Genomic DNA, 24,835 nt, shown 5'->3' with positions numbered 1-24,835 from the left:
CCCTAACATTACTTAGCTTAAAATCGACATGAATTGACATGTTATCACGCATTTGTCGTCTTAAACTTCTTATAATCACGTTGAAATATAAAGGATGGCACAAATATAATAAAACAATCCAAATCGTCACTCTCGATATGGGTAGCATATTTGTTAGGATTTTGTCATGATCTAAATTTTCGATTTGAAACTATAACCAAATCTGATCTCATCGATTACACCGAAGTTCTGAAATGCTTAAGAAGTAATTACAAGATCACTTTTGACTTCAAATTTAAAAAGGGGAATGTGAATTTTATAAGATATTAAACATTTCAATTTTTCATTTTCATTTATATCTCGGCATTCACCAAATAATTTCATAACTCCTTTTATAAGAAAAATATTATTCCATGCTCTGAGAGAGAGAGAGAGAGAGAGAGAGAGAGAGAGAGAGAGAGAGAGAGAGAGAGAGAGAACTAATGGACACATTTGGGTTTGATCATTAGCTTCCATCCCCTCTGCTCTGAATGAAGTTTTAGTGGGAAACTTGCAGTCAATTCGCCAATTGTAAAATTTGTCAGATTAAATATTTGCTAGCACAGGAAAAGTGTCTTTCTCCATTGTTGGGCATGATTATTGCAACCCCACGTCAAGGAATAAGAAGGAGAATGATGAATACATGATGATTAAAGAAGGGAAAATGACACAAAGCAGGTCCACACGAACTTTGATTCAATATGCAATTTGGTCCCTGAACTTTTAATTTGTTCAATATAGTCCCTGAACTTTAACCCAATGTTCAATGTGGTCCTTGAATTTTCAATTTGTTCAATGTGGTCCCTGAACTTTTTGTATATGTTCAATTTGGTCCCTGAACTTTATAAAAATGTTCAATGTAGTCCTTCTATTAATTCAAGTTCATGGACTATATTATATATTTTCATAGAGTTCAGGGACTAAATTGAACATGTACCAAAAGTTCAGGGACCACATTTAACAAATTAAAAGTTCATGGACTATATTGAACAAATTAAAAGTTCATGGACCAAATTGCACATTAAGTCAAAATTTAGGGACTATTTGTGTCATTATCCCTTAAAAGAGGCAAGCAATCACCACTGCTCCAAGTACAAATCAAATCTCAGTAAACAAAAACATTCACCTCACTCTTGGCAAAAGTTTGATTAACCTTGCAAACCTTATCCAAAAAACAAAACCGTCTAACCAACCATCTTAGCAACACCACCAGAACCATAATGCCACAAACATAATTACCCATATGTACCCAGGGAGTTCATTTCAAAAGTGCCCCCCCACCTGGGCCAATAAGAAAGTACAGATGTTATTGACAAGTAATGGCTATAACTATGATCCAACATTGCTCAGCAAACCTACATATCTTCAATTCTGTTTGTCATGTATCTACAATACCATGATCGTTCATGATCTTCGTCAGCAATTCCATGCGCCTAGCCCATGGAGCGCCAAAAATTGTCCTTGTCGCCTTTGGATTGCCAGCGAGAAAACTATAAGCATCCAGCAGAAAATTTGGGTGCAGTCCCATTGGTTCAAGCTCACTATATATCTCATCTTCTCAATAGTGTCGCGGCTGGCCACTTTAAAAAATCGTAAGAAACTTTTCAGCTATCACATTCACCTGTTCTAGGGCGTCTGTGACTCTTTCCATTCCCGTGCTCAGCCTTGTGCACTGACTCTTGAACACATCCGGCACCGTGGCCTTTCGCTTCGAGCCACCAGAAGATGCTCTCTCATGAGAATTATTAGCAGTCAAAAACTCGGGAGTGAAGCCATTCTGATTGCCTCTGGCGAAGTGCATTGCGATCCGCCAATTAAGTCTTTTACCAGGGCCATGCCATTATCCTGCGACCGCGAGTCATGTAAGTCAAGTTGTGGGGAAGCCTCTTCTCTATGAACTCTCTCTCTAGTAGTTTCAGCATGCTCACCAATTGCTCTATCTTGTGAATAAAGTTCATAAAGTTTGTTGTAAGCAATGGCCTCCACCTTCTTGCTTCAGGTCTCTCCTGTAATATATGCAGTTGTTGTATTCTTGCTAGGCGCATTAATACACATGAGAAGTCAAAAGAGAAACGCCAAAGAAGAAATAACGATTGAAATGACCTAGAACAAGAAGTAACTTCTCCTTCATCTGGAGCATCAAACATCTTCGTGATGGCATTCCAAGTAAAGTCACTCCAACCATGAAATGTAGTACTACATTCGGCAAAATTCTTCTTCATCGTCTTAGTTCTATTCTATATATTAGATATCTGAATAAATGGACCAAAGGAGTTCCTCAAGGTTTTCGTGGTATTATGGTAAGCCTCACTGCTAAACACGATATCATGACAGTTGCCTTTTCTTTGTTCCTCTAACAATCCATCTATCAACACATCGTCCATTTCACATGTCCAAACCACATTATCCCTTGTTGTGCCATCTCCCTCCTTTTCCAGAGTCTTTTTCATACTAAATGACTTTAAACCCGCATGATAACAGTCATAACTGGGGCATACCAATCTCAAAGCAAATGCTGAGATAGGAATTTGAAGCAGTTGTTCTATTGCAAACAGTCAAACATGATTTCAAAACAAAATGCAAAATGCAAAACAAATTAGAACAAGTATCAAGTCTCATGCCACATTTGTGCAAATATATGCCCTAAAAAATTAGACAATTTGTTAGGCTCACAATCAACTTCAGCAAATAAAATGCTCGTCAAAGACTACTTGAATATGCAGGAAGCAGCAGGTCAGAACAATCTCGCTCTTTGTCTGTCACAAATGTTAATTGGAAATCAAATTCTTCACAAATGTCAATCGTATTATGAAGAGCTGTGAAGCAACGAGGATGGCTCGAGCAATTTGAGGAGCCTAAACTGTAACTTATAATAAAAATGCGTGTAAAAGCAAGAAAATCACTGAATGGTAAACTAGTATCATTCAAGGTAAAGGTTTTCAAAGACAAAAAAAGCACTAAATCAATATAAAGCATAGACCACTCAGGAGCAGAAACCCTTTTCCTTGATTGAAGTCAACTTACCTGGAAAATTAGTGTGCCTCCCTTAGCATTATCAGTAATGAACCGTATATGAACATCAAGAAAAGATTATTAGCTAGCCAATCTTTTGTGCCATGACAGTACATGAATTGGCCTCAACATTGCCCTTATACAATCATGAACAAGTCGAGCCATTTGCATTATCATGCAAATGCCTACGGCATTATGTAGAGTAAAAATGATCAACAATAAAGAGCAACAAATACTCCTACTGTAAACTATAAAAGGATCCGGTATATAAAATGAAGATTATAGAAAACCTACAAAGAGATACCATTCCCCTTTTGCAATCAGCTATTAGAATATTTAGCTGTATCATCATGCAAACACCTATTAAGGAAGTGATGTAGTGTTGAGCAATAGGAAAGAAGACCACATTTACAAGTATTTAGTGCCTTGGAATGAGATAGAACTTATAGGATCTAATTTTCTTTTTATGTTCGATCTATTTACTAAATATTACACAATATTTATGAATGGATGAGAAGCGGGTTCTCAAGGGAATCTCCCGCGCAATAGGTAATTGGCACAGAACATGGCGAAAGTGCTGATAAGCAAACACATCAAAGCAACGGACAGATGGTAACATGAATTTTAACATTTGTCATACGATTTGCTAGAAGACTTGCTTTTCGACAATGATGTGATCATGGTACTTAGAAAACACGGTGGCTCTAAAGTTTTAAGATACGATAGCCAAAGCATGTAGAACCATGCTCTTGAGACTTAAGTTCTTTCGCCCTCAATAACTTCAATAGTTCACCCTGGTTCTAGCGGAGCTCCGCATTAAAGTCCAATATTTCTCATGGGCCTATCCATGAGGTATTCAAGTGTGTGATAGAAATTTTATCGCAGAGTGAATCATTAATAGCATTAATTAAACCTACAACATTTGCACAAAAAGTCGACCCAATAAAATCTTGATAGCAAGAGACGTAGTTTTCGCCAAACCAAATAAAGGGGTTATGGTTAATACTAGATTCATCTTAGACATGAGTGATTTATGTGTGATTAAGGCTCATATATGAAAGAGTTATATTTATTAGGTCTTCGTATATCACATGAGTAAAGACTTGATAATCAAAATTAGCTCTTCAAAGGGAAAACGAATATTAACTTGGTTAACTCCGTTCGACCATAACACTGACCAAGAAGTCTCAAAGAATTTCCAAAGAACTAAACTTTACTTGATTCAGCTTACTGATTCACTTAACACTCACGACTTTTGCTTCCGGAACTCATTCTCAGCACACTTATGCCATGTGTTTCGCACGGAAACCAGTTGATCATTCACAATCAGAGATAATTAGCAACTCTCCCACTTCAGTAACATCGGGGTTTAGGCGAATTTTACCGCAGAAAACAAACGGGCACCAATTTTTTTATTTTTTTTGAATGGTCAAAACCCAACTGCAGAGTAGCTTCGCTTCATCCAGCTCTCAGCAAAGTTCACTCTTCCTCTCAGGACTTCTTCCTACTCAAAAATTTCTTCAAGGCGTAGACAAACTAAAGCGAGGGGCAAGCATCACCAGACCCACATTTCTCACACCAGTTAGATCCTACAGCTAATCACCAATAGCCATCATCAATTTCCGGTCGGGTAAAGACTAAATAGACATGCATAGTAGCCCGTTTTCAACTGTAGCCGTAAGTCTGTAATGCGATCAAGAAGGGGGCAAAGATAGATAAAGACGAACGCTTTTGCCTGAAGTGGTCGGTCCTGACGACCGGTCGTCGATCGGAATCCGCCGTGGCCGAGCACAGCGACCGGAGGGAGTGCTGGACGGGCTGGCATTGTGGAGCGAGCGGGGGTTATACGCTACGACGTCATCAATTCGGGTCGGGTCGTACTATACCCGCCGCGGTCAGTTGGTTTGGGATTGGACTGAAATCGAAAAAATTTTGGTACATTGCTTCTCTTTTTCTTTTTTTTTTTGTGAAGAATTTTGTTTCTCGCGCCGATTTTATTTCCCTTTTTTTGCCAAATCAAGTTTTTGTTACTTTTCATTTTTCTAATCTATTCATTCTATTAAATCCATCTGACGTGATTGTCAGCAATGCTCGAGCATGAAATTGAAGAAACCCTGTTCTTTCACCCAAGATCTCTTTGTTTTTCAACATGAACTCAAATTTTGGCCTCGAAAGCTATTATTGTCTATGTCACGCTCTGGCATCGCTCGATTGCCATGTCCACTTGATTTGGTTGGATTTGATAGCGGATAGACTTGATTGGATAACTTGTGAAAGTAAAAAAAATTTCGCTACAAAACCTAAAAGCAAAAAGACCTGATTATAGAAATCATAACTAAAGAATTAGAATTTTGGGATCTTTTAATTTTTTTTCCACCGCAAACACGTAACCTCTACTTTGATCATCTTTACCGGGGATAGCAATTCTCACCTTGTGCCCTCTTTTCTCCCTCGAAAATAATAGTCGAATGGTCGAAAGCGAAAACTAGCATCATTTCTTTTTTGTCAGTATGAATATGACATTTTCCACAAAAAGAGACGAATGATTATTTATTTCGAGTACAACACAATTCGAATATTCAAATAATTTTTCACTTGTGAGCTATATTAGAAAATAAATCGTATCATCGTGACACTTAGGCAATTGACATGAATGAAAGAAATGTGTGAAGCAGAAATATTTCTCGTAATTTTTTTCTTTTTTGGGCCCAAATCGAAATCTGAAATCGGCTCCCAGAATTCTTTTGGCTAATCATATACGATGGCTCTTTTTCTTTTTTTTTTCTCTCTCTTTAATTGGGGCTAATTAAGATCCCGATCTCTCTCTCCCCCACAGATCAACGGCTGGGAACCCCACAGCAGTTGGAACCGATCATCCAACGTCCCAAAAGGGAGCCCCAGCTCCCACTCCGAAAAAAAAAAACTAGCCGTTACGAAGAGCGCCCCGCAGAACAGAGACCCTCAACGTTCCATTCCTTTCCTTTCCTTTCCCTCTCGCTCTTCTCATTAACTCCTCCTGCATCATCAATTCACCCAAATCTCTCTCTCTCTCATCTCTCTCTCTGTGTAAATCCCTAAATCCCGAATTCGATTTCTTCGTGCCGATCCTTTCGTTCCTGTTGTGGTCGATGACGATGGATTCGGTCCACAAGAGTTGCTCGTCGGCGACGACGCCGGCGAAGGAATCGAGGGGGGCGGCGTCGTCCAGGTCGAAGCATCAGTCGCAGGAGGCCACGAAGCTGTCCGAGAACGTGAACCCCAACCTCTCGCACGCCAGCCCCGGCCCCAGGGCGGCGGCGGCGGCCGCCAGTTCCCCTGCCGCGGCGGCCAAGTCGGGCAAGTCGCAGAAATCGGCCTCCAAGAACCCGAATCCGGCGAGCAATTGCTGCTCCCCCAACAGGAACAGGATCCGGGATCGGAAGTTCGTCCGGGCGAGGAGGAACGCCAGGAGAGGGGAGGCCGTGGGGCCGAGGGGGGCGGCAGCGGCGTGCAAGTGCAAGGAGAAGGCCGGGAAGAAGTGTCTCTGCGTGGCTTATGAGAGCTTGAGGGCTTCGCAGGAGGAGTTCTTTAAGAGCAAGGGCCGCGAGGGCGGTGAGTTGATTGAATTGGGGGAAGAGATGGAGAATCGGTTGATGATACATGACCTGGGGAATGAAGAGGAGGGGTTTCAGGGGAAAACTGAGGGAAATGGGTCGTCTCCGCTCGAGGATCTTGAATTTTGTGAGCTGGGCGAGATTGGTGCTGCTTCGGTTCAAGTCGGGGTTTCCACGGTGAAGAGGAGGAGGGACAAGTTGATGGAAGAGGCGAGGAAGAGTGTGCCTGAGAGCGGCTGCGGGAGAGTGATGCATCTGGTTAAAGCATTCGAGAATCTCCTGAAGATACCGAATCCGAAGGAGGCGGATTTGAAGGACGAGATAGAGGTGGCTGAGGAGCAGAGCAGGAAGAAGGTGATGAGCTGGGCGCTGCCGGGATTGCCGCCCCCGAAGGCCCCGGAGACAGAGGTGTCTTCGTCTTCCTTCTCTCCGTCGGAATTGCACTTGACAGCCGAGAATCTAGGCCTGGATTCGCAGGCTTCTCTTTCGTCTTCGTGGGACAGCAGCCAAGGAAGGTTTGTTAAACACTAGCGCAGTTATACTGAGCTTTCTATGTTGAGGACATCTTTCTGGGCCTATTTTGGGATTTATTCTGTAGTTTTGTCTTCTGATTGGGTTGATTTGTCTGTGACTTCTAGCGTTTCGAGCAGAACTTCTAATGGGGGTCGGAGAAGCCGTAGAAACGTAAGGAGTTTCCTCTGTTATTAGTTTTTAGTTCGAACGTGGTTGGAAATTCTCCTTGATAATTTGGTTTAGGCAACGTATTGATCTTGTGTTCTTGTGTGTGATTTTAGAGCCTCGAATCATATGGGACATTAGGTGGAAGTAGATGGAAGAAGAAACAGCTGAGAGTCACCAGCCAAAAGCCTTTTCAGCTGAGAACTGAGGTAAGCAACTGAAAATTACCTTGATGTGCCAAAACCATATAGAAGGGCCGCCAAACTGACTGACTGCGATTTGCTATTGGTCATAACTGTGCAGCAAAGGGGAAGAATGAAAGAGGAGGAGTTCATGAAGAAGATGCGAGAGACTATGGTTGAGGAAGAGAGACTGAGGATACCAGTTGCGCAAGGTCTGCCATGGACGACCGATGAACCCGAGGTGAGGTTCATCTTTACATAGAAAATCTGCAAAACAGTTTAATTTTTGTCATATGGTACTCTTGTGGGAATAGGGCGCCAAACATGCCTTCTCAGACCAAGCATTGAGAGAAGGGAATCGTTCATTGGGGATTTTTTATGCAACTGGTCTTTGAAAGCATGATTTTACTGCCTTATATGTAAATCCAGATCCATTTAGAACTTGTTATGCTCTGAGGCTTCAAGCTCTAAGAACATTTCTAGGCCACTGTTCTTCATCGGTGTGCTGTTTTTTTTTTTTCTCAGTATCTCATCAAACCTCCCGTAAAGGAGAATACAAGGCCGCTCGACCTGAAGCTACACAGTGATATGCGGGCAGCAGAGCGAGCTGAGTTTGACCACCAGGTGCTCCTGCCTTAATGTCGACACACTTTTCATGCCTTAGATATTTGATAATGCAAAACTAACATCAATCATGTTCTGTGTACTCTCTCTGTGTTCTTCAGATAGCAGAAAAGATGAGCTTGATCGAGCAATACAAGATGGAGAGGGAGAGGCAGCAAAAGGTACATAGTGTATGATAAGAATTAAGCCTTGGTTTCACTTCTTTTCTCATTAACAAAATCAATCTCAGCTCTCTTTTTCTCTCATAGTTGGCAGAAGAAGAAGAAATCAGAAGGCTGAGAAGAGAACTCGTGCCCAAGGCTCAACCCATGCCATATTTCGACAGGCCTTTCATCCCAAAGAGGTAAAGTTGTACACTGAAGAAATGATGAAGGTTCTTCATAGGTGTTCCAACTTTTTATAAAAAACTAAAACACTAATCAATCTAACAGTGGCGTTATAAGTTGACTGAATTTAGCTTAGGACTCCACTTCTGTTTTTTCCCTTTTCAGACTCCATTCAGCTCAAGTGGCTATCTTCTTATGATTTCGCATCGATCGTCTTTACTGTTGAAAAGGTTATGTGAGACATTATTAGATGAGTTTGGTGACTTATGTTATGAGATCTTTTGTTTCGAAAGGAAAGAATTTCTGTTAATTCTACTCAGATCAAACGGCTACTTTTCTTTGAAGACACTGTAGATTGGGACAGTGGTTGACCCTGCAATTGAATTTCCTCCCTTGTGCAGGTCATTGAAAAACCCAACTATTCCAAGAGAACCCAAGTTTCACATTCCTCAGCAGAAGAAGATCAAGTGCTGTTTATCATGGAATGACATGAGCCCCTACACATACCATGAATGTGCCCACGAGGATATGCAGAAGTGAACTATAGAACTCTTTGCTCTGTCAGTTACCAATAATATTGTTCAGTATATTCATTCTTTCTCGAAAATTTGTAAATCAAGCAACAATAAAGTTGCGAGTTTTGATTGGACTTTCAATCTTTTCTCACCTCTCTGCTTTCGCCGGTGAAATATGGCAACACGGAACTTGCAGAGAACAGCACATTTTCCCTTGCCCAATAGACGGTACCGACATAGCATGGAACAGAGGAGCGTGTCTGATGTGCATATCAGCAGGCTCAGTTAATAGGAAAAATTACCCTCTTCTGTCACCATTCCATGAATACTTGTCCCTGTGTTTGGGTGTGAAATTGATTCTTACCTTAGACACCTATTCCATGAAAACTTGAAATACTTCAATAGTTCAGCCATCAAAACATTGATGGAAAAAACACTTGTCATCAAACTCGTGAGCATGTTGACTTGGACTTTCTCAATCTTCAAGTTCTTTATTTGTGTTTGGAGTTTGGTATGTCTTCGGACGGCAACTATTTCAAGCGGGGGTATTTCCAATTAGATTTTTGTTAAATGTGGAGGTAACCCTTTTGATCGAGAAAATGTTGGAAAAATATAAACCATAATGTATGATGAGGATCATCACTAATTATCTTTTGGCAATACTCAAACCATAAGAAATGCACAGTCATGTTGGATGATCCTTTTGGAATATACTACAATTTTTATTTATTTATTTTGATGGTGGGCTCGGTTGTTTATTTAATAATCATTATTTTATCATTTTATCATATATGGATAAATTGAAAATTTAAAATAATGAGCCTTTAATTTTGTTTTGCGTGCTTGTTGACTTGTAATTTCAGATATAAATAGTAACAATGATCTATAATTAAACGCTTAATCATAAAGTCACCACTAATCATGCACTTAGTCGCATTCATTTAAGAAATATAAAAAATTGCCTAATTAGTTCAAAAATATATTTTTTCCTTTATTTGCTAAAATTTATTTTTTGAATCTTTAAATGCTCATTTATTTGTAAAATGACGTGTAATTTTTCTAATACTTCTCTTAGATCATTTATTCGTCAAATATGGAAAACACTGCACCCATGTATGTATTTATATTACTAATCTCATGGATCAGGTAAAATGCAAGTTTTAATCGTAGTGAATGGCGCAAAAATATGTCCTTAGTGATGTTGCAAACCAAACTTATGTCTAACACTAATCTTCAACACTTATGGCACGCCAGCGGGTCGCAGTGACATGTTTGTACATCTGTGGATGGATTGAGTAGTTATGACTCAAACTAATTCTATAACGGTTGCGAAACTGTGATGATAACGCCAAAAGGAGCTAGCTACAATGGTCGCCCTTTCCCACCCTTTAAATTATCAAAAGAAAAAAAAAACACTATATTCCAACACAGTTTGGGCAAGATAATCCGACTTCGATTGATTGCTAGTGAGGACGTTTCTTGCCCGCGACTAAACATGAGCGACTTCATCCTCCCAACCAACTGTATCCCGGAGTCTTTAAAGCTCCATTGGCCGCCATAGTTTGCTCCATCTCATTCGCTTCGTCCGTCCGGCCTGCAGCGATGTAAATATCGCGAAGAAGAATATAATAACCTCCTTTACGAGGATTCAATTCCAATAGCTTCTGCACCACCCTCTCACCCATCTCGACGTCACGATAAGTCCGGCATGCCGCCAGGAGAGACCCCCAAACGACATCGTTGCTCGGCATAGGCATGCCGATGATCAAGTTATATGCTTCCTCTAACCTTCCGGCCCGGCCTAACATGTCTACCATGCATCCATAGTGCTCGATACCCGCTTCGATGCCGTAATCCCTCTGCATACGCCCAAATAGCCTGTACCCTTCATCGACCAGTCCTTTATGTGCATAAGCAACAAAAAGGGCCAGAAACGTCGCCTTGTCAGGCTGCATATTGAACTGAATCATACGTTGGAACAAGTCTAGAGCATCTTCTGCATCACCATGGTTTGCACAGGCCAAGATCATGCAGTTCCATGTGATCAAACTTCTCCGCCTCATGCCATTGAACACCTGCCATGCCCGTTCCATGCATCCGCATTGCGCGTACATGTGAATCAACGCGTTGCTAAGCGAAACCATCCACCCGAACCCGTTCTCCTCAATGTAACGGTGGATCTCTAACCCTGTCTCGCCATCCTTCAAGTTTGAACAAGCGGCGATCACACTCACCATAGTGACCTCATCCGGCCACACTCCTGCTTCCCTCATGTCCAAGAACAATTCCAGGGCCTCCCTCGAATGGCTTGCCTGCGAATATGCTGAAATCAAGGCAGTCCAAGAAACCACGTCTCTCTCAGGCATCACGTCGAACACCTCCCTCGCAAGTTCCAGCTCCCCAGCTCTCACGTGAGCAACCACCAAGCCGGACCAGGAAACAACATCGACTGCCCAGGTCTCGTCGAACACTCTGCGAGCGCCTGCGGGCATACCTCTCATCGCGTACATGTGGATCAAAGCATTCTTGACGAACAGATACCCAGAGAATCCAAGCCTCACCACAAGCCCATGGATATCATCGCTCCTCCCTTTCATTCTAGACCGCGCTTTCAGCAGGAATGTGAAGGAATGCCCATCTGGGTCGACCCCGTTTCGCCTCATCTGATTGAACAGGTCGACGGAGGCACAAGGCCGCGAGCTACTGGCGTACCCGCGAATGAGGAGGTTGTGGAAGAACGTGTTCGGGTGAGGAATTTGGTCGAACAGGCGGTGCGCGTACCGCAAGTCGCCGGACGGTGACACCGCCGCGAAGCGGAAGATCTTCGCGAGGACCATGGGGTGGTCGTGGAGGTGGGAGCGAAGGGCGCGGGCGTGGATCTGCGCGAGGCCCTGCATGGAGAGGCAGGTCTCGGCGAGGGAAGCCAGAGCGGACGCGAGACCAAGTGGTGCTTGGGCTCCGCATTGCTGCTGTACCCGAATCATGGGTCATTTGCATATACCGAGGGCCGTTCCTTCTTCATGCTAAGTGTCTTCATCGATCCTCTCGATCCTTCTCGGAAGCGCAGCACAGGCAAGACATGATCTTGACAAGAATCGCAGGACAATCGAGGAACGTTGAAATCGCACGAAAAGGACACTCCTAAGTTACTAACTTTCGGAGAACAAAGGTTTATAACTTCTCATCAGAAACGCTTCAGAACTGTAGATTAGTTATTAACAACTCCTGAACCAGTTCACACAAGTTTGAAACTTATGGCTCACTTCTCTGTTATAGGAGAGCAAACATTCATGTATAGTTAGTGACTTGTTTGTCAAATAGTGTTCTATTATGCCAATTAAGGAAAAAAGCAATCACCTGAGACGAAGCGCTTGATTAGCAGAGCAGCTCAATTGTGTATTTAATGCAAGACAACCAGTAGTAGGGAGAAGGATATTTAGATGCTAGTTGGTTAATTAGCACAATCTGATAGCAAGTCGACATTTGGACGAGCTTTTCTCAATCTTGCAAATGGTGCAAGTCTCATGGGCATCAAAGAAGCAAACGTGCATAACCCATTCAACGAATAAATATGGATTTATTGCACTATCGAGGGCTAATAACAAGGCTGAATGGCTGCAGAATTTGCTATGGGATAAAGAGTTGTGACCACAACCAATGACAGCCATATCTTTACATTATGATAAAGAGACAATAATGTCTAAGGCACACAGTTAAATATACAATAAAGAAATCTAGACATTGGCTTGCGACATGAGTATGTTCAACAATTAATTACTAACGGAATTATTTCAGTAATATATGTTCGGACAAATAATAGCTTGGCTAATCTATTCACTAAGGGACTATCGAGAGGTTTAATTAGCACTACAACTAAAGGAATAGATTTTAGACCAATTAACAATAGTCAAGCATAGTGGAAACCCAATTGTCAGAGTTCAATGGGTAACAACAAGCTATTGTACCTTGACAGTGATTGAGTACTGGGGTACAAGGTTCATACTCAAGGAAAACTAGGAGGACGAGTGTAAGAAAACACTCTTAATGAAGTTTAAGGTTTTGGCAAGGCAAGTAATAATTTAGAAACTTTACCCATATAAGTATAAGAAGTGGTGTCGCTTCTAACAAAAGTTGGATGAACTTTTGTTTTTGTTAAGGTTCATGAATGCAGGAGGAGCACAAGGCCATAAAAGTGCTAAGATATAGGAAATTTCTAACCGAATGTGTATAAATTCATATGTGTGATAATTCAATTGACAAATGGAATCATGGTTCAAAGTTTTATCAATCACTAATTTCGTTCATAGAATTATTTACATTAATTGAAAATTCAAATCTTAATATATATACTTTCTTGTAAATATGAATTTATGTAAATTAGTGCAGATAACAAACTAAGTGGGGAATTGTTGAAATTGTTTGTTATAATGAAAATATATGACTCTTGGTTATGAAAAAAAATGATTGTTGACATAAAAAGTGGTAATGGTTCGTCATGAAAAGTGGTAATGGTGGGAATAAGATACTTATTCCCAAGAGATGTATTGATTGTCTATAAATAGTGCCAAATCATAAATTTTTCAACATAACTGTTCAAAACAATGACTTCTTTTTCGTAACACTCCATTCTTTCTCTTTTTATACACACAACTTTGATAATACATTTAAAATGAAATTTCAAGAGAGAAATTGAGTAATTGCTGAACTCATTTTACTATGGCTTTGGTGTGTATCCTAGAGGTATATTTGTTCTAAATCCAACAGCAAGAATAGTGGGACAAATAATACCTTAAGTACAATGATCATCATCACGCATTAAAGTATCAAAAATCTATAACTACCGCTCTATTTTCATCGGGGATCAAATTTCTCCAACACTTCTACCCATAACTGCAATGACAAGTTGTGACATCATAAAATCATTGTATGACATCTTATGACGCTTTTATACTTAACTACGACGATTTGTCACAAGCTTGTGCAATGCACTAGATACACTATAGAAGTGTCTTGGCGTGGCGCAACAGCGGGCAGAGAATTTCTTATCGGGGGCGGCACGATAAGTTCTGCCTAGAAAGATTCATAGCTTTTTGCGCAATCGCCGTGGAGGGTCCATGACCTCATATGTGGCTAGGTATTCCTAAGATCATTAAAATGATACATAAGTTCGGAGCGGAGTCCAAAGACCAATAACTGGAAGAGCCATAAACATAGATTGGAAGCTCTTCCAAGTTTTGCTGTGAAAATTCCTCATACCCCCCAATTAAACAGGGAGAAAGAGTCTCCTCCTCGTGGAGTTGCCAAAGAAACTCCTAACGGGTGAATATAATTCTTTTAGTATAAGGTCCGAGGAGGTTGTTGGAGCTAGGGAATCGTATGTATGTATATGAGCGGTCACTTATGATAAAAGTGTTAGAAATTATAAAGGGACTACATATCCCAATTTTGCATGGATGAACAAAACTCATACATAATTAGGATCGAATACGGACACGTGAAAATTCTTTACTAAACTTACTAACCTCCGGCTATTGATGAAGTTTGATTGATAACCTGAATCGTCGAGCGTTAAACAATAGGTGAATTGGTATCTCTAGCCAATTATCCTCTCAACATCGATGATGTGTTTTTTGATTAATGAGAGGGTTTGGCTTAAAAGATTTTGTATCCATTCACACCCCTTCATACGAGTTCTTCAAAGAAGTAAGTCGGCAGTTATCACGAAACTTAAACGTTACTGAAATTAACTGAATGTGGGAATAATAAACTGAACGTCAGATCGCATTATTGATATTGTAACATAAAGTTACAGCGCAATCCGCGGAATTAAATGTTTCAAAAGATGATTATTGTATTGATTAACATAATATTAGTTTACTCGGTCTTGAGTTTGATATTCTTCAGCTTCTTTTGAGCGTTCATACCCTGCTTAACGCCAATGGTTGGCCTATGAGAACGACGATGAATCCATTATTCTGAAGCAATCGGCAGCTTTTGTCAGCAAGATCTTCGTGCGATACTTCGTTTGATTATCACTTCTTAATGCATACTAAATATTTTTTTGGGTTGTTAATGCATGGACCAGAAAGTGACCTTACGTACGTCTTAATCTTTTACCCTTCCAAGAGAGCAAGTTGAGCATTTATTCATCTACTTATCTCTTTTCAAGACCCAAGAATGTCCTCGAATGGTTGTTCTTACTGAAGTTAACAGCGAGCCTAAGAAAATAGTCAAGTGGCCTGTACAGCTGGCTTGGGAAAATAGTTACTGGGCGATGCAGCCAATGCGGCTGGCATCGAAAGAAAAGCCACCTCCATGAAACGCTCGATTAGGTAATGCGGCCGTTGTGGTTGGCATCAAAACACAACCATCATGGAATTGACTCGACTAAGCGGCTCCGCAGGCTATGCAATAAAGCGCGTTGGCCATAGGATGAGATAAATAACGTTGAAATCAACGTTGACCGCAGGAGGATATTAGGTTTTATTGAAAAAAAAAAAAGACAGGCTCTACTTGATACGAGAATTGCAGAAGAGACTACTGTGGGAAATTTCAATATAATTTGATATATAATGATGAAGTCTACATTTGCCTATTTATAGGCTTTACGAGATATTTTTATAACGTAATATATATCAATCAAGATACGCACAATCAAAAGAGATATTGAAAATCATCATAATTATTCTAAATATCTCTAACAAACAGCATTCAACGACACGTTTGTGAGTGTGTTCATATTGTTATGAACTTCTTTTGATCTGATACTGTAATTGGCCCCGTGATTATAGGGTGGGAACACACAGAGTAACGTGCGCAATTAACTCTGGACCAACTTCGCTTATAAAAACTCGAATGTCTCTCTCTGTCTGACTGTACATCATTGATAGCCTCATTATATGTGTTAGTTGAACCTATGAGATAAAGTTTACGGTAAAGGCATGAGAAGAAACATCCAACGAAAGGTCACCTTTCCAATCCCATATTGTTCTTCTGAGAGACTTGTTCTTGCTCTCACACATAACTCTTGTTTCATGTTCTCCATTCTTGAGTCTTCACTGGCCTCTCCATATATAATAAGGGCCAAGAACAATTTCCCTTCATCAATACTTTGCAGTTCACAACTTCATACAGTTTAATTCATGTTTCTGAAGAAGCAGTACAGTGTGAAGCTACATTTGAATTCTAAGCATAAGATGAAGTTTGGGAAAGAGCTTGTGTCCCAAATGGTGCCGGAATGGCAAGACGTGTACATGGATTATAACTTTCTCAGGTTGATCTTGAAGGACGTCTTGCGCCGTCGACAGCTGAATTCGTAGCCATCCCCAAGAGCATCAACGACCACCATGCAGGGCCCTTTAAAGAGAAGGGGGTCACTCTACCGAGTATTCAGCGGGCTAACTAGTCGGTGCGCCCAGAATTCTCCCAGGAAAAGTAGTGAAGACGAAGAAGTGATACTAGTCAGTGCTGTTCAAGAGGAAGGATCGGATCACGGGAGGTACCAGACCATGTTTCTGAGGTCGTCCGACGAGGAAGGCGAGTATGAGCTCTTGTTCTTCAGGAGGCTGGATGATGAGTTCAACAAAGTCCTTGGCTTTTGTAAGAAGAAGGTAGAGGAAGTGGTGGTTGAGGCAGACGAACTGAGCAAGCAGATGAATGCATTGATTGCTCTTCGCATCAGGGTCGAGAAACCGGTCATGGGATTACCAATACCGGGGACCAACACTAGCATCGCTTCCATCGGTATTTCGCCATCCCCAGCCTCAGTTTCTGTTAACAGTACAAGATCAGGTAATGTATAGTGCACATTAAGTTTTTTCTGCTTTCCTTGTCCTGCTATGAAACTTCTTTGTCTCTTCACCTACCAAGTAGAAAACAAGTTGTCTTTATCAGGGCACCCTGAACAAATGCCAGTCTGGATTTCTGTTTATGTTTGAAGTTTGCCTCCAGCAAATTGGTGCTGCAAATTCGTCTTCTTCAGATCACGGTCAATATAATCGGAAATTTACTGTGAACCAAAAGAAGGAATACGGGGAATTTTTTTGGAAAGCTGCAGTGCAAGTATCATTGAATTGAATCTCTTTGAATCTTTGCCTGCGGCAAAAATCCGGAAAAAAAATAATATGGCATCTCGATGACCATATCTCATATTTAGACAGCAGTTTACTCTCTGCAATTATGTGATTTTACTGTAAGATGGTTTGACGTTGCAAACTGTGGGACTTTGCATGAATCTTCCTTTTGAGCTTGTGAAGAAATTCAGAGTCTAACAATTTCATATTTCGTTCTTTTATCTGTCTAGGATGGACGCGAATGGGTATTATCCAAGAAGTTGAGATGACTAGTGAGGAAAAAAATTAACCAGAAGACAGAGATGATGGTACAGCGAACGCTGCAGATGCGGATCATAAGACCAACAGAAGAAATGCCGATAGCTCTAACTTTAGACCAGCTCCAATTAGTAACAAGGATCACGTGAAGATCACTGTCCAACCTCAAAGTCCAGTATCAAATGCTAATGGAATCCTGATGAGTTCAAACTTGGATACGTCTTTCACCAAGGCAGAGCTGAGGAAAGCAGAGGAATTGATGACTGGAGCTTTCACGGAATTCTACCAAAAGCTTAGACTTCTAAAGAACAATTGGTAAGGCCAATCTTCACCAATCTTAGCATAATTGAGGATCATCTGTGTTCGTTTCTCAGTATAATGACAAGCCGGTTAACCTAACAGCTTCTTGAACCGACTGGCATTCTCCAAAATTATGAAGAAGCACGACAAGGTACACTTACTTCATCATTTGAGCTATCTTCCTCTAGGTCTTTTGATGCTCGACTATGCTATACTAATATCAAATATGCAGATCACTCATTGCAAAGCTTCAAAGTCTTACTTAAAAATGGCGGATGATTCGTACCTCGGCAGCTCTGATGAGGTTGTAACTAGCGACTAAGATACTGTACTTTTTCCCAATATTGACACCCTTCTCAATAAGAGAAAATTTGGATCATCTTTTGAACCCCAGGTTTCAAGGCTTATGGACAGAGTTGAAGCTGCATTTATTAAGCATTTTGCTAATGGAAACCACCGTAAAGGGATGAGAACCCTAAGACCAACAGCTAAGAGAGAGAAGCATAGAATTACATTCTTTCTAGGTAAACATATACAAGAAGAAACGTCATTAGTTAAAATAATGAACTATTCTATGCTTTCTCTCTCTGTAAGTGCGAGACAAGGCTAATAAACTCTTTCGATTTGTGAGCCTGTGAATGCCTCTTTCTACCTGGGTTCTTATCAGTTATGTATATCAAGGTACATTTTTCTGTTTATCTGGTGCTTGTAGGTTGCTTCACTGGATGCTCATTGGCTCTTATAGTGGGCATTATAGTGGCTGTACATGCAAGAGATCTCCTAAAAAGTCCCAGGCGCGACCAGTACATGAATACTATGTTTCCCCTTTATAGGCGAGTTAAAATGGTTCTTTCAGGTTCATTACCATTTGAACAATGGAAACTTTTGAAACATCTTCTTTATTGGGAGACAATAGGATGGCATATTGAGTTAAATGGATCGATGAATCATTTCGGAATACCTTCTTTCTGCAGCTTGTTCGGATTCATTATCTTGCATATGGTGATGTATGCCGCAAACATATACTTTTGGAGGCGCTATCGGATCAATTATCCCTTTATATTTGGATTCAAAAAAGGGACAGAACTGGGTTATCGAGAAGTCCTCCTTCTTAGTTCCGGGCTCTCAGTCTTAATGTTGGCGGGGGTTCTGTCTAATCTTGATATGGATATGGACCCAAATACGAAAAGCTACAAGGCATTGACAGAGTTAGTTCCCCTCGGGTTGGTCGTGGTAAGATTGAATGAAATTGCTCCAGTCATCCAATGTCGATACTTATGCATTTGAAGGTGGAAAGTTTGTTAGTAGGAGAAGGCTTAATTTGGTAATTAATTAGACGAAGGACTCCACTCGACAGGTTTTGATTTGCATAACATTCTGCCCTTTCAACATCATATACTGATCGAGCCGCTTCGTCTTGATTCAGTGTGCTTTTCATTGTATTTGTGCTCCATTTTACAAGGTAAGCACACTGACTTAAGACAAACCAGACACAAATACATAAACTTCATGAAGTATGGGGTGATTTCATTTCACTATGTCGATGTTGCAGGTAACACTACCTGATTTATTCTTGGCAGATCAACTTACCAGCCAGGTTTGTTCTTGCAGTATTCATAATTCTTGTGACGAACTTCTATAGTACTAGCTGTTACTATATTCCCAAGTGGTTTCGGCTTGTGTTGGTCTAAAGCCTATGACCAGATTTTCTGAATTACCTAACATCATATCAAAGAATAAGTGCATGGTTTGTTTTTGACATATTTTTCACTGGTCTGATCTTCTTGACCTAACATTTATAGCAGTATTCTGAAAATTGCTCATTGCCTACTTCAGCAAAATCCTTTCTCGTCATTTATGGGTCATGTTTCTCTTCTAGACAACAAGTGACCCTGTTCTGTTAGATCCTGAGTGAAGGTCATCTGAACAAACAAAAGTATGGTAATTTCTTATGGTAATCTTCGAACCAAGATATCTTTGCATGTAACTTGTACCTGTTGCAAATATTTTTCAGGTTCAGACCTTCAGAAATTTGGAGTTTTATATCTGTTACTATGGTTGGGGAGATTTCAGAACAAGATCAAACCAGTGTGATGAAAGCAAACTCTACGAAGCGTTTTACTTCATCGTTGCAGTTATTCCATATGGGATGCGTTTTCTTCAGGTAAACTCACATGAAGACATAATTAGTTTCAGATCTTATGAAATTCTCCATTGACAAAGCCTCTTCAAAAAGAACTGCTTGCAGTGTCTTGTCTCGTTTCCTTTGAGAATTTTCCTCTTTGCTATGTAATATCACAATTATTTCTTCTGTCATGTTGGTTCTCAGCTATGTAATATCACAATTATTTCTTCTGTCATGTTGGTTCTCAACATTCTGGTGACGTTCCGATGCTTTTAGTGCCTCCGGCGCCTGTATGACAAGAGAGACATAATGCACGGGCTCAACGGCCTGAAGTACTTTTCAACCATCGTTGCGGTTGTCATGAGAACGGGTCATGATTTGAGAAGAGGGGTCACGTGGAAGATCATTGCAGCAGCCAGCTCAGGGGTTGCAACGGTCGCCAACACGTACTGGGATCTCGTCATCGATTGGGGCCTCCTGAGGCGAAACGCCAAGAACTCCTGGCTGAGAGATAAACTCGCAATTCCAAACAGAAGCATTTACTTTGTAGCCATGGTAAGCAAATGCGCACAATGTGCGACGCAACTTTCATAATGTCTACACTTTCTTGTTTTGCCGCTAGTGGGCATATCTCATGGACCAACCCTGCTTGAGTTATGTGCAACTGCAGGTACTAAAAGTCATTCTGAGACTTGCATTGTAACACCCCGGGTCTACACTATGTAATATTGTCCGTTTTGGGTCCACTGACCCTCACGGCTTTAAAACGCATTACACAGATATAGAACCCCAAGCATTATAAACTAGCCCAGGACTCCCCTCCTAGGCGATGTGGGACAAGAGACATGCCCCCCTTGCCATCCTAGAAGCTTGCCAGAAGCCGCTCCTTGCTCAGGCCATAATCCACCGGCCCCGGTGACACTCCCCCCACTCGTCGGACCGGGTCGTTACATGCATGGATGCAGAACATTTTAGGCTTCAGAGAAGCGCCTTTCCTACATAGAATGGCCTTGATTGCGATCGTCGCTAGCTTGGAAATCATCCGCTGTGGGATTTGGAATTTTTTTAGGTATGCCAAGTTCTTTTTCCCTGCTCTAACCTTTGTACCATGCAGCAGAAGAATCCATCAGCATACCTGATTGAACACTGCTGCTTAATGAGCAGTGAATAACGCATTGGAGTTCATCCTAAAGTGAACATTATTCATACCATTTTTGCAGGCTTCCATTTCAGTCCCCTGCACCTCGAGATTTTAGGAATTCTGCTTTCCTTATATAAGCACTGAAACCGTGATTCCTTTTTCCTCTAAATCGCCCAGGTTGGAAAATGAGCACTTGAATAATGTCGGCAACTACCGGGCCTTCAAGTCAGTACCCCTTCCATTCCACCATGACTAGGACGACAACGACAAGGGTGCTCGAAACAGCTTCGAGATTGAAGAATGGAACAAGGAATGTCTTGTACTCCTGGCATATGACTTGGTTGCAGCACCTCCACCAAATTTTGCCATGTACAAAGCATTTCAGCGACTAGAAGGATAATAAGTCGAGCAAAGCACCCGAGGACGTGAATCATGCACATCAACAAAAGTGAGAAAATACCATAATGGAGTATTTGATTGCTTCAACCCAACACTGGGTTGCTTTTGGACCTCGATTCTCATGAAGCATTGGATAAAGTTCGTGTTCATAGAAAACTCATTCTGTTTCCTTGCAACATCTACTAACCCAACAAAACTTGAAGTTCTATTGAAACAGATTATATATACACGTATCAGAATTGCTAGTTCAAGTTCAAAAAAGTTCATAAGTAGCGTGATAGAATGGAAAAATCAATTATTTAGGTCTCTCACCTTTGCACAGTTAACACAACAGAGAAATTCATTCAATTGAATAATGGAACAAACAATGCATGCGAACGAAGAGAAACATGTACTAATACTGCAAATATACAAGAAAAAACTCATATATCAATGCTTTCAGAATATCACATAATCATATTCAAATTAAACAATACATATGTAACATAGTTCTCCTTTGGGTGATCCTACGATATACAACCATACATTAAACCATAATGATGTTAATAACTTTTATTTGGTAATTATAAATAAACCTCATTAAAATTTATTTGCTATCTTTGGATATACAAACAAATCTAACAAGAGATATTAATTATCAACTATTATGTTCATGAATTATAAGAAATTGATTTTACCTTTGGGGTGAATCTCTAAGTTCTTATAATAACTTAACTTCAATATACTTATGTAACATATCAACTTCAGCCATAGCATCAATTAATTGAATAAAACATTATACAACTTCAAAATTCAAGGTTTGGCCACATTGGTGACTAACAAACCATTCATAATTGAATTTTTAAATTGTAATACACATTAATTGTTTCATAATTTGATTATCTCTAAACATTAATATTTAATCACTTTCTTGATAAAATTGTCATAAAGTTATGAGAATCAAATTATATATCATGATGCCTTAAGAATATATGTCAATTCATATAAAAATATATGAATACATATAGCAAAACAACTAACGTGCTGGAATATATATACATTAAGAGCACTAAAGCAAAATAGATATTTACGTGCAATTTCATTAAGCAAGTACTTGAATCAATCAATTTGATGTGTATATATATATTGTATATATATATATATATAGAGCATTATTGGGAGAACATTAACGAAACCATATATTTCATTAATCGGAAAAATCATGAGATCTTAAACGATGCTATGATACCAACTATTAGCAATAAAGTAATCGATAATGCGGAAATTCATAAAAGAAGAATCTTAGATCTTCATGATTTATTCATGACAAGAAGATTAACACATACCTTTATTCATAGCAATAACCTTGAGAAAGTAGTAACCTTGAGAAGGGCAACAACCCCAATCGATTGTTGAAACCTATTTCGCTCCCTTAACCCATTTTTGCTTAATGTATTTTATCTGATGGAGGATATAATATAACCTTTCATTGTCGGTGTAGGTGGAGAGAGGACCAGACTTCCTTTTATAAGCTATCAATGGATGCCTCCATCAAAGCATATAGAATATTCTTTCTTCATATAAGTGGCAACTTCTCATATTCTTTCTTCATAAAAATTGCAATTTTTCATAGCCAATACGTTTCTAGCATTTAAATAATTATTAAACCATTAATAATATCATGTGGGCTGCAATTATTCTAACTCCATATAGAAGTGAATGATCGACGTACAAATATAAAAGCTACAAGCATTGTTATAGATCAATCATCATAGTCCGACCGGCTGCATGATCAATGAAAGTTGAATCAATCCGTTCACATCTGCATAAGGCAGATGCAGAATGAAATGATGAGAACTATAAAAGCATATGACAGCGCTTCAAATGACAGGTTTTCGAGTCTAAAATTAGAGGCTTAAAGGAGCTTCTTCCTCTCAAAGAATGACTTGAGATGCCAGAATTGCAGACCAGCCACAGACAAGCAAATCAGGAGTGAGAGGAAACTGAAGGTGCCCATCTTGGAGTTGGTCGACCTGTTAAGCTTTTGCATCTCTTCCTCCCTGTAAAACACAACCAGAACGCACATTGAGGGATTTTACTTTCATGTACCGATCATCATGGTGCGGCAATAGAGATATAGTCGAATATCGAAGTATTAAGTAAGTACTGAATGCCATGCCATGAAATGAACAGTATATGTTGAGATTGAACATTGATTTTTTCAATGTGCTCAAGAGTTTAGCGGATGCAATCAGTGACTTCATCCATTTAGCACAAGAAAGAAGTTAAATGCAGTTTGCTGTGTTTTCATGAAAATATAACGCGAATAAGAGCTTCAATTCTGTAAAGATGGAACCAACAGAATATGTTCTGTCTAATTCTCTAGTGTATAGACAACTAGCAGTCACCAATTTGAGCATGCTCTATTGTGTGAAGGCTTCGCATTATTATACCTCTCGCGAAGATAAAACATCTCCTCGTGAATGGATGCGATCTTGTCCAGCAGCTTCTTCAACTCGACTTCCATTGCCTAGTCCAAAGTGGGGAGAGAGTGACAGATTAACCCACCAATATAGCAAATGCCGGTATATTATGAACGTATCATTGGGAACACAATCTTAGTCAGTCAACAAAACAGTAAATAACATTGAACTGAAGTTTGCAGAATGAGTATTTATCTTTACTTCGATGTTACCCTTCTTAGCAACGCTAGACCAGTCCTTGGCGGCAACGCCGGTCCGCCAGTCAAAATCTATCACCAATGTCCTCGGGGGCCTGAGATCGGGCACATAGAAACATGCCAAGTAGTCGCCTGCTTCAGCTGCTGTGAATGCAAAGTTACCCGAGTCGACATGGTCCGAGTGATGATAGTTGTGTCCCTGAGGTGAGTTCACCTACAAACACAAAACACCCCCGCTCAACAATCATCTCATCAGTCCTCTGAACAATGCCTCATTGACAAACAAATAAAAGCCAGGGAGTTGTGCACATCCGTATTGTCCAAATCATTTCCGAAAAACAGTAATTTCTCGAAAATTACTTGAAGGGTATTGTCTCATGTACCTTGACAGTGAGCTTGTAATCGTCAGGGATTGGATAGCCTTCGTTAGGATTGACGAGGGAGTACTTGCCAACAGTCATGGCATTGATCTTGATGTCCTCTGTTATGCATTTGGAGCGGCCCGATTCGAGGTCGAACCGCATGCAGTTCCCCACCTTCCACATACAAATCAACATCATCACCACTCTTGACGCCGCGTTAAACCTCGGCATTTCGTGGTTCTCTTCCTCTTCTTTCCTTACTTCTGGTTCAGTGATTGGTGATTTACGTGACAACGTTTTGGTTGTGTGTGAGCTACACTCACTCAGATGCGAGATCTACTGTTTTCTTCCCCCTTTTCAGAAGGTGGTAAGAGAACTTAGCGGGTTTGTTACTTGTTATTGTTAGTTGTTTTGCGAAATTCGGGAACCAACATACAACGGATGACTGTCACGATTTGATCCATTCGTTCCTTAGGCGTACCATTGCACCATATAGCTTATATTAATCGCTTTTGCGATTAATCACGACGTCGCATTGTAATGTCGAACAACCATTCTCCGACATGTTAAG

At 40.4% G+C, this 24,835-nt stretch overlaps 3 protein-coding genes, 1 long non-coding RNA gene and 1 pseudogene across 6 annotated transcripts; 2 read left to right on the top strand and 3 right to left on the bottom strand.

The window, feature by feature from the left end:
- Positions 1–1,101: 1,101 nt before the first annotated feature.
- On the bottom strand, positions 1,102–4,765 carry LOC130138844 (uncharacterized). The gene is made up of 2 exons (XR_008817123.1): positions 1,947–4,765; positions 1,102–1,863 (listed from the first exon to the last, which is right to left on the bottom strand). It is a non-coding gene; the product is annotated as an uncharacterized LOC130138844 (long non-coding RNA).
- A 1,373-nt stretch (positions 4,766–6,138) lies between these two features.
- On the top strand, positions 6,139–9,089 carry LOC115686860 (microtubule-destabilizing protein 60-like). Of its 2 annotated transcripts, XM_030612276.2 has the most exons (8): positions 6,139–7,138; positions 7,262–7,307; positions 7,418–7,510; positions 7,605–7,724; positions 8,009–8,107; positions 8,209–8,268; positions 8,356–8,450; positions 8,835–9,089. In XM_030612276.2, the coding sequence occupies exons 1-8, from the start codon at positions 6,159–6,161 to the stop codon at positions 8,971–8,973; spliced, it is 1,632 nt and encodes a 543-aa protein (XP_030468136.2). In that variant the 5' UTR covers positions 6,139–6,158; the 3' UTR covers positions 8,974–9,089. The 2 variants fall into 2 exon arrangements, with proteins under 2 accessions (XP_030468136.2, XP_056169921.1); XM_056313946.1 differs by lacking the exon at positions 8,835–9,089 and having other exon boundaries at positions 8,356–8,454.
- A 1,158-nt stretch (positions 9,090–10,247) lies between these two features.
- LOC115686881 (pentatricopeptide repeat-containing protein At5g15300-like) lies at positions 10,248–12,192 on the bottom strand. The gene has a single exon (XM_030612302.2). It carries the CDS (start codon positions 11,930–11,932, stop codon positions 10,454–10,456), a length of 1,479 nt encoding a protein of 492 aa, XP_030468162.1. The 5' UTR covers positions 11,933–12,192; the 3' UTR covers positions 10,248–10,453.
- Positions 12,193–15,933: 3,741 nt separating this feature from the next.
- LOC115683854 (phosphate transporter PHO1 homolog 9-like) lies at positions 15,934–21,533 on the top strand (annotated as a pseudogene).
- A 1,373-nt stretch (positions 21,534–22,906) lies between these two features.
- LOC115683844 (transmembrane emp24 domain-containing protein p24delta9-like) lies at positions 22,907–24,605 on the bottom strand. 2 transcript variants are annotated; one of them, XM_056313773.1, is made up of 5 exons: positions 24,286–24,605; positions 24,065–24,116; positions 23,907–23,974; positions 23,676–23,752; positions 22,907–23,282 (listed from the first exon to the last, which is right to left on the bottom strand). In XM_056313773.1, exons 1-5 carry the CDS (start codon positions 24,493–24,495, stop codon positions 23,138–23,140), a joined length of 552 nt encoding a protein of 183 aa, XP_056169748.1. In that variant the 5' UTR covers positions 24,496–24,605; the 3' UTR covers positions 22,907–23,137. The 2 variants fall into 2 exon arrangements, with proteins under 2 accessions (XP_056169748.1, XP_030464343.2); XM_030608483.2 differs by having other exon boundaries at positions 23,907–24,116.
- Positions 24,606–24,835: the final 230 nt, after the last annotated feature.

Source organism: Syzygium oleosum, unplaced genomic scaffold (genome assembly GCF_021117445.2).
Source record: "Syzygium oleosum isolate NSW1041296 unplaced genomic scaffold, Sole_v2.1 Sole_v2.08, whole genome shotgun sequence".
NCBI classification, from domain to species: Eukaryota; Viridiplantae; Streptophyta; class Magnoliopsida; order Myrtales; family Myrtaceae; genus Syzygium; species Syzygium oleosum.
This window is presented reverse-complemented; position numbering and strand designations above follow the sequence as displayed.

Coding starts and splice junctions, on each gene's coding strand:
- LOC115686860 (XM_030612276.2), top strand. CDS start 6,159: ATGACGATGGATTCGGTCCACAAGAGTTGCTCGTCGGCGACGACGCCG. Junction 7,725..8,008: donor GGACGACCGATGAACCCGAG/GTGAGGTTCATC, acceptor TTTTTTTCTCAG/TATCTCATCAAACCTCCCGT. Junction 8,269..8,355: donor AGAGGGAGAGGCAGCAAAAG/GTACATAGTGTA, acceptor TTTCTCTCATAG/TTGGCAGAAGAAGAAGAAAT.
- LOC115686881 (XM_030612302.2), bottom strand. CDS start 11,932: ATGATTCGGGTACAGCAGCAATGCGGAGCCCAAGCACCACTTGGTCTC.
- LOC115683844 (XM_030608483.2), bottom strand. CDS start 24,495: ATGCCGAGGTTTAACGCGGCGTCAAGAGTGGTGATGATGTTGATTTGT. Junction 24,117..24,285: donor ATTACAAGCTCACTGTCAAG/GTACATGAGACA, acceptor TTGTGTTTGTAG/GTGAACTCACCTCAGGGACA. Junction 23,283..23,675: donor ATGTTTTATCTTCGCGAGAG/GTATAATAATGC, acceptor TGTGTTTTACAG/GGAGGAAGAGATGCAAAAGC.